Consider the following 13,161-nt stretch of genomic DNA (forward strand, 5'->3'; position numbering starts at 1 on the left):
ATACAGTGACATATCACTGATTGTGCAAAGGTTGAGAATCGTTATCATAGCCTATAGTAAGTATGTTTTTCTCAGTATATACTTATGCATAATTGATTCATTTATCAAAGATTTTCATCAGGCTTTGTTTAAAAAATAAAATTAAGCTAGACTTTAATATATTCTATTCAAAACTAATAACTCTATGGAATGGCTAAAAAGAGTTTTTAAAGAGGTGCCTGGGTGGCTGAGTCGGTTAAACGTCTGACTCTTGGCTTTGGCTCAGATCATGATCTCATGGTTGTGAGATCGAGCCCCGCATTAGGCTCTGTGCTGAACATGGAGCCGGCTTGAGATTCTTTCTCTCCTTCTCCTTCAGCCCCTCTCCCCCTCAAAAAAAAAAAAAGAAAAAAAAAGAGTTCTTAAATATACAGACTCATTATATTTTTGTCTATTGTTTGGCCTCCTAACAACTTAGAGCTGCAACCAATTAAAAAAATATATCCTTAAAGCCAGTGATGACCATATTTCAGGATGAGATTAAAGAGCCAATAAAGTCTATACTAAAGTCATCGTGACATTGTTTAAACAAATACAGAAGATAGACTGTAAATATTTCATTTTAATGCTAATTATTTATTGTTTAAATTTAAAAGGAAACGTCAGGTTTATGTTATTATTTCTACCATAAAAATACCAAGGTTTAAGGAATATGTTCATTATGTGAAAGGTTTCAGTTTAATTCATTTATTAAAAAGCTTGGCATCTGCCAGGTGCATGGAAATGTTGACTCTTGGTGAGGGGTATATGGAAGTTCGTTGTGAGTCTCTCTTCTTTTCTATGTGTGTGAAAATTTTATAATAAATACTTTCTAAAAGGCAAAGCGTAATTTAAGTTAAAGTGGTTTCAACTGTCCAATACACAATAAATTGGAAATGTATATACAGATTTCTTTGTTACAAATATTATATTAAATTCCTAGTTCAAAGTAAAAGAAAAAATTATGCTGTACTATTAGAGGAACGATAAATAGTTAGGTATTACTAGAACATTAAGTGTGCATGTAGGGGTGAGGGAGAAACTGTAGATGAAGTGAGAAGCCGCAGAGATTGGAGTTCAGGTCAAATCTCAGTGATGTCCAGTATGATTGAAAGCTGTCCGAATGTTGCAGTCAGGAATTGTATTCCAGTGCTCTCACAGTCACATTTGTACTGTGGCTGAAAGGTGTTGACTCAGAGACTTTTTTTTTTTTTTTTTGAAGAGAACAGGATTTCCACATGAACACACTGAACAGATTTTCATATATTTATTTTGACAGGACTTATTCCAGTCATTTATTCACTATTCAAAAAGATTATAAAATAAACTTTGTGTTTTAATTTCTAAAACTAGTTTTTAGCTTTTGTATTAGCCTGCTGGGGCTACCTTCACAAAGTGCTACCTGGGGGACTTAAACAATAGGGATTTATTTCCTCACCGTTCTGGAGGCTGGAAGTCCAAGATCAAGGTGCAGATGGGGTTGGTTTCTGATGAGAGACTTCTCTCTTCGATTTGCAGACAGTGCCTTCTCTGTGTCCTCCCATGGCCTTTCTTCTGTGTGCATGCTTTCCTGGTGTCTCCTCCTTTTCTTATAATAACACCAGTTCTAATGGAGTAGAGCCCCACCCTTATAGCCTCAGTGAGCCTTAATTACCTCTGTAAAGTCCCTGTCTCCAAAACAGTCACGTTGTCGGTTAGGGCTTCAACATAGGAATTTGGGGGTAAACAATTCTGTCCTAAGAGGTTTCAAACATAAACCCCCACCCCCACTAAAAAAATAATACTAGGATGTATACCCCAGGAGTTAGACGAAATCAGAAGAGCGATTAGACAGATTTTATATAGTAAAACAACTATTTTTGAAGTTGATACCAAACTCATCCAACTATCCATAAAAGGCACCTCTCTCAGCGCATGACGGGGGAAGATTTAAGAGTGTTTGCATGAGTATATGTGCCAGCATGTTAGCCCCTATCAGCTTTCTCATGCCTTCTGTTATTTTATGTTTAGGATATTTCTAATAACTGTTGCATCAATCTTTTATATACTTTTACTAAGTCTATATGTTTTTACATTAAAAGTTGTATAAAATAAGACTAAATTAAATGTGGAGTGCTAAAAATCACCAAAGATAGTCTAAGATAGTATAATATTTAATTCATAATTTTGCCTCCATGATAAGTTCTTCTAAAACAGGATATGAATTTAGATTGCAGAATAAATATTTAACATTATCTTTCTTTTGGGATGTGGTTGAACTGATGGTAAAATGTAGTCATCAATTTTGCTCTTTAGAGCTCATGTATTTCCATGAGTAGTAGGGAGTTACCTTAATTTAGTCATACAGTAAGGGAGAGATCTCATTCATTTGTACTTTGGCAAGCCATGACGCTATACTGATGGCTTAATTTGTTCCATGATGTAGTAAAAGACAAATAATTTGCTAAGTAATTTAATTTTGTGAAAACTCCTTGAGGGAATGTTTAAGATACTCATTGTTTCAGTAATATTAAGTGAATTAAATTCTATAGTTACGGCATTCATATCTACTTCTAAAACTAAGTCATGAAGCTAAAACTAAGTCATGAAACTTTGTACTGATAAGTAATAAATCCATATTTAACTTAAGATGTTTTGTATTCTGGGGGCGTCTGGGTGGCTCAGTCACTTGAGCCTCTGACTTCAGGTCGTGATCTCACAGCTCGTGAGTTCGAGCCCCGCGTCAGACTCTAAGCTGAGCCTATTTCAGATTCTGAGTCTCCCTCTCTCTCTGCCCCTCTCTCGGCTCACACTCTGTCTCTCTCAAAAATAAATAAACATAAAAATTTTTTTTAATATTGTGTATTCTGTAGTTTTTATAAACTTATACTATTTCTACCAAGACTATCAAATGCAGTTGGATTCTGTTACTCATGCTTTTCTACTATGCTGAAATGTCTTCATCATTTGGAAAAATCAGCATGTCCCATTCTAGAGAAAAAGACAACATATTTCCTTTTCAGATTTTTCTTCACACATTGGATTATAAAATGTGTATGTGGGAGGGGGGTATAATTTATTAATAATGGGAAGATTTTTTGTAAGCTTGCACTGTTCTCTCTGTTTGAATACAAATTACTTTTGGTAGAAATACAAAAGTTGTTCATTGGTAGAAACACAGTCCCTGCCAATTTGCCTCTAGGAATAATTTCTCTTTTAATGTGATTTATTTGGCACCAGTTGGTCTCAGGAGTAGCACTGTGCTCAGATTTTGATCAAAGAGGCAAAATGGAATTTCTGGGCACCCTCCTGATTTCCCATGTGATGCAGTGACAGTGTCATTAAAATGTCCCTTTTACCTTTTAAAATAAAATCAAGGTTTTTTGTTTTTTTTTTAATTTCAAGGGGACTTATCGACAAAGAAAATATTCCTTCTGGGTTCAGCAGCCTCGAAGATTGTATTTTGAGTGCTCAGGAAGTGGAAAAGTTGTATGAAAATACTTCTGGTTGTGTTGGAGAAAGGGGCAAACCTAAACGTCAGAAATCCAGTTCCAAACTCTCTGAACTCAATGAAAATCAAGATGGTCTTGTGGTAAGTGAAAATTCTGTAGAATTTTTACTTGTAGCCAGTTAGGAAATACCACATCTCTTTTCTTTGCTATGTAAAATAATAATAATAATAATAATAATTCCAATCATGAGCTTATAGGACTATAGGATATGAGTTGTGAAGACCTTAGAGCTACTAAATATGCACACTTATATTTCTTTTTAATATTAAAATCAAAGCCGAGAAAAATTATATTCTACCAAAAGAAACAAAGACAGAACACTTATTATTTATTTAAATTGGCCTGATTTGTATCTCATTCTTTGGAGCATTTTTAAATTTTATTTTTGAAATATTGCCAATAAAGCCTTTTTATTCCCCCCATTCTGTTTGTTCTTGAATATATGACTATTTAAAAAAATTAATAAACTTAAAGCCAAGTGAAAGAAAACTACATAGAGAAAGAGGGTCAACTATCTTTGTGTACAAAAATCTCTGTGTTCAGAAATTTAGTTTAAACCTATACTCTAGAAACTATTTTCTTCCAAATTAACCAGAAACAAAAACAAAAAAAAAAAACCAAAATATCAGCCTCTTACACAGTTACCTCAGAATTGAACCCTGGATTATTGATTTGATATATGTTATTACAAGTTATTGTATACTATTAGTATACATCATCCTTTTCTGTATATGCTTCAGTTTCTCTGAAAAGTGAGAACCACAGTGTGTCTTCTTAGTCCATCTAGTTTTTAAAAATTTAACAACAACAATAAAAACTGAAGATAAAATTTATAATATAACATGAGCTGGAGTCCCCATAATAAATTAGGTAATGTCCGCTTTTACCATGCAATGTGTAAATACTCTGATCTATTTTATCTCTGACCAGCTTTTAGCTCCATGCTGGGTTTTTCATACATTTACTAATATGGGCCACCTCTTTTCCATTGTCAATTTATGCATGTGCTCAGAGAAGATTCCCAATTTTGCCCTAAATAAAATATACATAAAGGCAAATTCAGGGAAACAAGTTAATTTCTTTTTTCCCCTCCAAATGTCTTGATGCTCTGTTTCTAGAAGTAATAGTGACCAGCTAGAAGGCACAGAAGCAATCACCCACCTCAGGTCCATTTCTGATACACTCCAAATAATGAATGTAAGCTTTGGAACCATTATACATATTAAATGTTTTTAGCATTAGCTTAATTCTTGCGTAGGGGAAAAGTAAATTTTTAAGTAAAATAAATGGTGCTAATTTCATTAGCTCTTTATTTGGCCCACAATTTGCTTATCTGCCAAAGAGATTACAATGACTAAAAGTCCAACACTTCATTGGAAAGAATGTACTCTATTTCAGTCCCTTTTTACGTGAACTGAAGCCATGAATATTTCTTTTCCACAAGGAATAATGTCTTAAATTAGCATGGTGGTGATAGCTAATAAAAATGCAAAAGTACATTTATTCCTTAGAATCTGTGTTTGATTGATATAATAACTATAGACATATTCTTTGCTTAAAAACATTTGAATGGGAGAGCCTAATGCCATCTTGGTCTTTTTAGGTGAAAGGGTTTGCCCCCATGTTAGTTGCCAGTTTCCTCATTCCAGGATTGTGAATGTCATGTATTAACATAAGTGAGCCAAGTGGACCATGTCTTTTTGCAGTGAATAATTGAAAACCCTGCCAACACAACTTCCACGTAGAAAGTAAAGGTGCTGTGTAAGAGCTTTTCTAACTGTCATATGCCATGAATTTTTAAATCTGATCTTCACAGGTAACCACAAAGCAAATAGCCAGGGAACATAGCAAGTCTTTAGTCTCCATCCTAAAAGTTAAGTTGTGCATCTTAACTTGTCACTTACTTTTAACCTTCTAGGTTTACTTTTCCCAAATCTCCCCCAAAACCTTTTCCTGCTCCATTTCACATGCTTTACACCCTGAGTAAACATTTATTTCTAAACTGGGTGGGAGAGGGGAGAAATGCATACATAATTATATGCCTTTATGTGCCAGGAAATATTTCAGATCCTGGGGATACAGCAGTGAGAAAAACAGGCAAAAGTTACTGTCCTCATGGAGTTTACATTCTAGTAGGGGGAACAGACAATGATCAAGATAAGTAAGTAAAACACAAAATACGTCAGATAGTGATAACTACTAGGAAGAAACATAGAGCTGGAAATGGTGACAGGAATTGTGAGGGAGCAAGAGATGCAATTTTAAATGGAGTGATCTGAGAAGATCTCCCAAGAATTTGACATTTGAGTGTAAAGACTTCGAGAAAGTGAGGAAGCAAGCCATACTATCCTAGTAGGTGCAAAGGCCCTGAGACAATCATTTATCTGGAATGTTCAAAAAAACAAAAAGGTACTGTTGTGATTGGAGGAGAGTGAGCAAAGTTAAAGAGGTAATGGGAGAAAGTAGGCAGATGAAGTAGGGCCTCATGGATCATTGTGAGAACTCTGCCTTTAATATGGATGAGATGAGAATCCATTTGAGGGTTCTAAGTAGACTAGTGATCTGACTTACTGAAATTTGAATCAACTGCTATGTTGAGAATAGACAGTAAGCAGGCAATGGCAGAAAGAAGAACCCCAGTTAAAAGGCTATTGCAATAATCTGGAGTTAAGATGATGATGGTTTGAACAAGGTGATATCAGAGTCAGCATGTATTTCCTTGCAGATTGTATGATGCACTACTCTAGAGGCACTGTTCCCATAGACTAAAATGTGAACAGTTCCTCCTAGAGTGGTGCATTGCAGTCATAGTGATGTGGTGGATGGATTCTGGGTGTATTTTGAAAGACCAAGGGAGTGAGTGTGGACAGAAAAGTCACCTCAGGGGCTGTGAGCCATGAGACACACCAACCTTTAGAGGATGGAGAGATGAGAAGGTACCAGGAGAGGAGACTTAAGAGACTAGCAAAGTAGAAGACAGACAAGGTGAATTTGATGCCTTCGAAGCCAGGTGAACCCAGTATCTCAAAGGAGAAGGTCAGACGGTGGGTCAAGTAGAAGACTGCACGTTTGACCACTGGGGTTAGCAAGGTGGAGATCACTGAATAAGAGCGGTTTTGTTGAAGAGATAGGAGCAAAAGCCATTTTCCAGAGTAAATGAGAGGAGAGGACCTGAACACAGCGAGTGATAATTTCACACTGATCACACCAGCCCACAACACAACCAAGGAGAATATGCTGTAGACCAAAAAAAAGCATCTTGCACATCTGGAACCTCTGAGGTGGGAACTGGCTGGGCACTTTGCCTTTGCCCTGTCACCTCTTGAGACAGTCATGACCAGCAGGAACCAAGAGGCTACAGAGAATTCAGAGCTTAAAAATTAGTGGTAGTGAGTGACATTAGAGTGTTCTGCCTTATCTCTAATTATTGCCACGGTCCCAAGCTTTTCCTCCTCCTTTAAACTCCTAGCGCATGCCTGTGCCCTTCAGTCATTCTCAGAGCAAAACCTTGTCTCCTCATTTACTTGGAAGAACTAGGACACCCAGCTTGTGTTTTAGCAGCTTCCCTCCTGCTTCAAAACATCTCTAAGAACTCCACTCATTTTATTTTCTCACCTGCTCAAATGATAACATGGCTTTTCTAATTTCTGAGGTTACCTTCTAACTCAAGAAGTGTCCGTGTAAATTCTGTTTTCTACCTCCATCTCCCCACCCCACCCCCATGTACATGTACAAACATACACATACACTCACACGGTTTTCATGGCTTCCTGTCCACTGGCTCATTTCTGTTGGCCTAGAAAAAGCATCCACCTCTAAAAGCTTCCTCTTCTGGGTGCAATTTAACAGCTTGAATCAAAAGCCCATAACTCAGTCATGCATTTTATCCAGTAATCATACTTCTGCCACTCAGTTCTACTTAAATATGGAAAAGACCGTGAGTATTAATTTGCTCACTGCAAGGCTTTCTATAATCATGGAAAATTAGAAGCAATCTAAATGCTTAAAAGTACGAGATCAGATTAGTAATGTGGATGTCAGTTCAGTAAAATTATTATTTGGAAGACCATGTAATAAAATAAAAAACATTGACAAGTTATATTTTAAGTGCTTTGTATATATTATCAATTCTAGTACTCCCAATTATCCATAAGGCAGATTTATTAGTAGTAGTATTCTCATTCTAAACATGAGGGAAATGAGGCAGAAGAGATTAAATAACATCTCCAAGGTCACATACAAGTGGTGGCACTGAGAGTCTACTATATCCTTCAATATTAAAAGTGGGTTATGAAGTGTGCATTTATATATGTATATATGTCTCTGTACATTTTTATATATGTATGTCTATAAATGTATGTATCGTATATGTGTACATATTTGTATGTGTGTATATGTATGTATCTCATGTGTGTGTGTACAAATGTATATAAAAATGTTCATTCCCAGGAAAAAAGACTGAAAGGAAGTAAGCCTAAAGTGATTGATAATATCATGGTGGTGGTAGCAGTATTAGAAGTAGCTGTCACTCAAGGGGCGCGTGGGTGGCTCAGTCAGTTAAGAGTCCAACTCTTGATCTCAGCTCTGGTCTTGGTCTCACAGTCATGAGTTCGAGCTCCTGTTGGACCTCACACTGGGCGTGAAGCCTCCTCAGGAAAAAAAAAAAAGAGCGGCTGTTAAGTGCATGCTCTGTTTTTCATATGTTCCCCATATGAGTATACTAATTCTATAAAATATAGAGTAAGCATCACATTTATTGTACAAAAACTGAAAACATAGTCTAGCAGCTCTCTTATTTATAAACGATATCTGTTTAATGCCTTGTGCACCCTCTGAAATCACAGGCAGGGTTCAAGGAAAGAGCATAGCTCTTGTAGTCAGACCTCAGTTTTCAGTTTCAACTTTATCACTTAATATCTATGGCGAGTGGGCATGTTATTTAGCCTCAGTTACTTTATCCGTAAAGTGGGACTGTTAATGCCTCACTGTGGTTTTTTTGTGAGATTTAAATGCAACTAAATGTGCTAAAGAATAGAGAAAACCGAACACTGTTCACACGTAAGTTCCTTTCTGCTCCCTAGATTCTAATGACCAGTCTCTTTTCCTTCACTTGCTATCCAACATTTTGAACAGTCTGCACTTCCTTGTTCTGAATCTTGCTTCTCACACTTGCTTGTTCAATCCCAGTAACCCAGAATCTACGCCCACTTCTCTGGGAAACCTGCTTTCTCCCTGTCGCTGTCTGGACATGGAATTGGAACTGCTCTTCTAAGACCCCTGTGCTCTGACATTCTCTTGGTCCTTGACTCCTCAAGCCCTTGTGGGCTTGATACTTCTTCCCTTTTTCTCAGAACCCTCTCCCTCTTCGCCTTGGTGACACTGACCTCTCCTGTGTCCTGTGATCACGATGACTTTCTTCTGCATCATCTCTTTCACTGGCTCAGCCTCCATAAAGCATAGGTGAATGTAGATGCTCCCAAGTTTTGTCTCATTTCTCTTTTCCATCTTTGCTTGAGAGCTTTGCCACTCACATGGTGTCAGATGTCACCTCTCTACCAATGACTGCCAAGTCAACATTTGATTGAAGCTCTCTGCAGTCCACCTTAGAAAGTGAGCATGTTAAAACCGAATTCATTGTCTTTTCCTCCTGGATCTCTTTTTCACCAGGCTACCCATCTGATTTCATCAGTCAACATCTTCTTGGTCCTTTTGTTTGCCCCCAGCCCCTCTTCCAGCTTTTCAGTCAGTTGTCAAATTTAGTGGACTCTACTTTAAAAATGGTATGAAGGACCCCCTTGTCCCTTTGTATTGCCATTACATCACTGAGGCCCTTGTTATAATTGCCCTGGAATATCAAAACAGTCACCTGACATGTCTGCATACCGCCACCCTCTCCTGTCCCCAGGCTGTCTTACCTGCCCCTGCAAAACAGTCATCTACCTACTGCAGCAATTTTCAACCCTTGTTTTCCGTGCACTAATTCCTGTCACAAACTACATGACAGTGATTCTCTGGGTAGTGTCAATGTAATGTAAAAGAGCCCCACATTGTGAACCACTGATTTAAAGTTATTCATTCCTTCAACTATACAACAACTAACTGTATGACAAGCACTCTTTGAGGAGCTAAAGACACAGAAGCTGTCAAAACAGATACACTCACAGCCATCCCGAAGTTTACATTCTTATAGGATCAAATAAGAAACAAGAAAATATATAGTCAGATGGCAGTACATGCTGTGGAAAAAAATGCAGTGGGCAGAGACGACAGGAAGTGGTGTGGGGTGAAGGACTGATATACAGAAGATACCCCGGTCAGGCTCACTAAGAAGATTTGTGCAGGGACCTGAAAGAGGTGAGAGAGTGAGCCATCAGGTGAGGAGAGGGGAGAGGGGGCAGCAGGCTTCGCCTATTTGAGGATAAGCAAGAGGTTGCTGTGGTTGGAACAGGGTTGAGGAAGGAGCATTATAAGCAATGAGGTCAGAGATGTAGCAAGGGTACTGATCACTTAAGCCTTTATAGCTGTTTTTAGGTCTTTGGGATTTATCTGGAGTGAGATGAGGAGCCACTAGAAGATTAAAAAGAAGAAAATAATTTTCTGATATACCTTTTGAAAGAATCGCTCTAGCAACTGTGTTAAGAATAGCGCAGAGGTGGTAAGGGATGAACAAACACTAAAGCAAAATAATTGACGTAATCTAAGCAAGAAGTGATAACAATTTAGGCCAGGATGATAGCCATTAAGTGGCAGGAAGAGGTCAGACTATGGATGTATTTTGAGGGAATAAAGAGGATTTTCTAATAGATTGGATGTGGATGTGAAGAAAGAGGTGGGTGCGGGATGACTCCAAGACCTTTAGAGTAACTGGAAAGATGGAGAATAATATTGGAGGGGCAAATTCAGAGGGAAAGACCAAAAGTTGCATTCAGATATGTTGAGCTTGAGATGCTCATTAGTAAAGAAGTCAAGTAAGCAGGTGTGTGAATCTGGAGCTCAGCGGAGAGATGAAGTTTGGAAGTCTTTGGAAGATAAGTTTGGAAATCTTTGGCACCAGTTGGCATTTAAAGCCTTGGGATGGTCTGTGCTGGCACGTAGGGAACAAGCAAAAAGAAGGGCTCCAATGACTGCACTCTGGGACATACCAACATTTGTAGGCAGGTGAGAAGGTATAGGCAAAAAAGATTAGGAAGGAGCAACTAGCAATCTTCAGTACAAACACGGGGCAAGAGCCTTACTGGATTTTAGTCAGCAACAAATCAGAGGAGAGAAATTGGAATAGTGCAATACCCACATCTGCCTTTATGGTAGATTTAGGTGGGAGGAAAGAAGAAACCATCCAGTTGGTCGGTTTCAAGAAAGAATCAGAGGAAATGAATTGGGTACTGCAAGTGTCGAAAGTCTTTGAACACGTGTGGCTCTCTAGGAGCGAGGAAAAATGAAGCGGCAGAATCAGAGACAATGCAAGATCAAGAGAGAGTATTTAAAAGACAGTGATATCGCAGAGTATTTGTGTAAGATAAGTCAATAGAGAAGGGAATTGATGTGCAAGAGAAGGGGATCCATTGCAGAATCAGTGTTCTTGAGTAATTGATAGAGGGTGGAACCTAGTGGGTGGGTGGAGGAGTTTGATTGTAACTTACTTTGACCTAAAGACTGTTTCATCAGACACTTGAATGGTTTGCCCCACTACCTCCTTTACATTACGCTAAAGGTCTGCCCCTATGTCCTAGCCACAAGCTACCTTTCACCTAAGAAACATAAATACCCTTCTGACTTTTCAATCTCACCATGTTTATACACATCTAGTATTTCTTTCCTGTACATACTATTGAATAAGGAAAGAATATGCTAGCCACTTTGAATTTTGATTTGCCATTATTATCATTCAGAAAGAACCTATCTAGAAATGAAAAATATTAAGAGTGTAACAAACCACAGTTGGAGCAAGAACTTAATACAGAAGTCGTGATGGCAAGGACCAGTGTCTGTCTGGTTCCCCATTTACCATTGCACCCCAATGCATAGCAGAGTTCAGCACTTACCAAAATCATGTGTTGAAAAAAACGAGTGCATGAATGGGTGCCATATTTTTAAGGGTAACTTGTGTCACAAAAGGCCCAAAATTCAAGGTCTTGAACACAGTAAATGTTCTTTCTCCCATAACCACCTAAAACAGGAGTTGAGAGCCAGGGGGAGAAGTGGAGGACTTGGTCCATACAGTTTTTCGAGACCCAGGCCAACTGTCTCCCTCTTCTTCAAGTAGCTTCCAGCACACTACAGTGGTTTTCATCTCCATTCCAACTCACAGAAGGACATCATGAGCATCGAGGAATGTACCTGCCGGGGTAGTTTATCAGCCAGGCCTGGAAGCCACACACGTTGCCTCACACAGCCTATAGCAGAGGAGTTAATCACATGGCCATATCTCATTGCAAGAGAGGCCAGGAAATGTTACTGGGCCTGGAGCTACTTATTTCTGTGGAAGGAAAGTAGAGTGGATTTGGGTGGATAGCTAGCAACCTCTTCTATCGGCATTCTCGTACCCTACCAGTAGTTATTTTTAAATATGGATTAAGTTATACGGTTTTCTGCAGGAAAACATAAAATGTACAAAAAGAAATTCAAATCCACATTAATCCTTCGTTAATAAGAATATATCAAATATTCTCCTTCTCTGAGAGCTCAAGGTTAGAATAATGAACCTGTTTTGACTAGCAGTGTTCTCTGCAGCCTTCAGACTGAGCTGTTTGTATATTGAGAGAAGGCATTTTTTTTCAGTGTCTTCTATAAAGGCTTTGTCAGCATTTTACAGTTCTAGAAGACAAATTTGTCTTTGCTCCAAGTGTTTTCAAGTGCTTCAGTGGTCAAACAGGTTTTGAGTCTGGCTTTTAATGCCAAAACAGAGAGGGGGGCCAAGGGGAAGAATTGAAAATAAATTCCACAGTCTCAGGCTAATTTTTTCATGGCTTTTGCTCTTTTTAGATTTCAGGATATTTTTATAATTAAGGAAGGTGGTTCTTAAAATTCACTTCCTTCTGACACATAAAAACTGTCCAAATAAATTATATCATAGCAGATATGTGTGTTTTGAAAGTCACTGGTAAGCCTTAAATGAAGCAGAACTTTATGGATTGTAGACTAAGCTTTATCTGTTTTTTTTAATACAGTTCAAGAAGCAGTTTCATTAATTTATACTTAAAGTCATAATCTGTTCTTTGCTATTTCTTAAAATGACCTATTTAAAAGAGCCTAAGTTTAGAAGACCAGTTAAAATAAAAATGAATGCAATAAAACATTTTTAAAGAGTTTTATTACTTTAACATTTAATAAATGAAAACATTAATGAACCACTCTTTTACCACACCTAGAGAAGTGTTTGGGACATAAAACAGTTCAAAATCTTCAGAAGGCATTGAGTCAGTATTTTTTCATAAGACAAGTACTATTAACAACTGCAGAACATTCGAAAGTCCAGTAGCATACTTCTCATACAATGGAAGTCTTCTAATTCACCTGTTATTTTAACCTACACATTCTGTTTCCTCTTTTCTCATCTCACTGAAGTGGAGGAATTGCTGATCTATTTATCTTTCCTTCCTAAACCTTAGGCAAAAAATGGAAGTTAGAATTTATAACATGTTTTGTGCCCATG

The 13,161-nt window shown here is 37.8% G+C and overlaps 1 protein-coding gene across 1 annotated transcript in view; it reads left to right on the forward strand.

The window, feature by feature from the left end:
- Positions 1-13,161, forward strand: part of FAM13A (family with sequence similarity 13 member A) — a 341,975-nt gene that overhangs the window by 274,634 nt on the left and 54,180 nt on the right. Inside the window, 1 exon segment of the mRNA XM_043572193.1 lies at positions 3,403-3,589. Within this exon segment, the coding sequence (XP_043428128.1) occupies positions 3,403-3,589 (187 nt within the window).

The sequence above is a fragment of the Prionailurus bengalensis genome, chromosome B1, assembly GCF_016509475.1.
Source record: "Prionailurus bengalensis isolate Pbe53 chromosome B1, Fcat_Pben_1.1_paternal_pri, whole genome shotgun sequence".
In the NCBI taxonomy this organism is placed as follows: domain Eukaryota; kingdom Metazoa; phylum Chordata; class Mammalia; order Carnivora; family Felidae; genus Prionailurus; species Prionailurus bengalensis.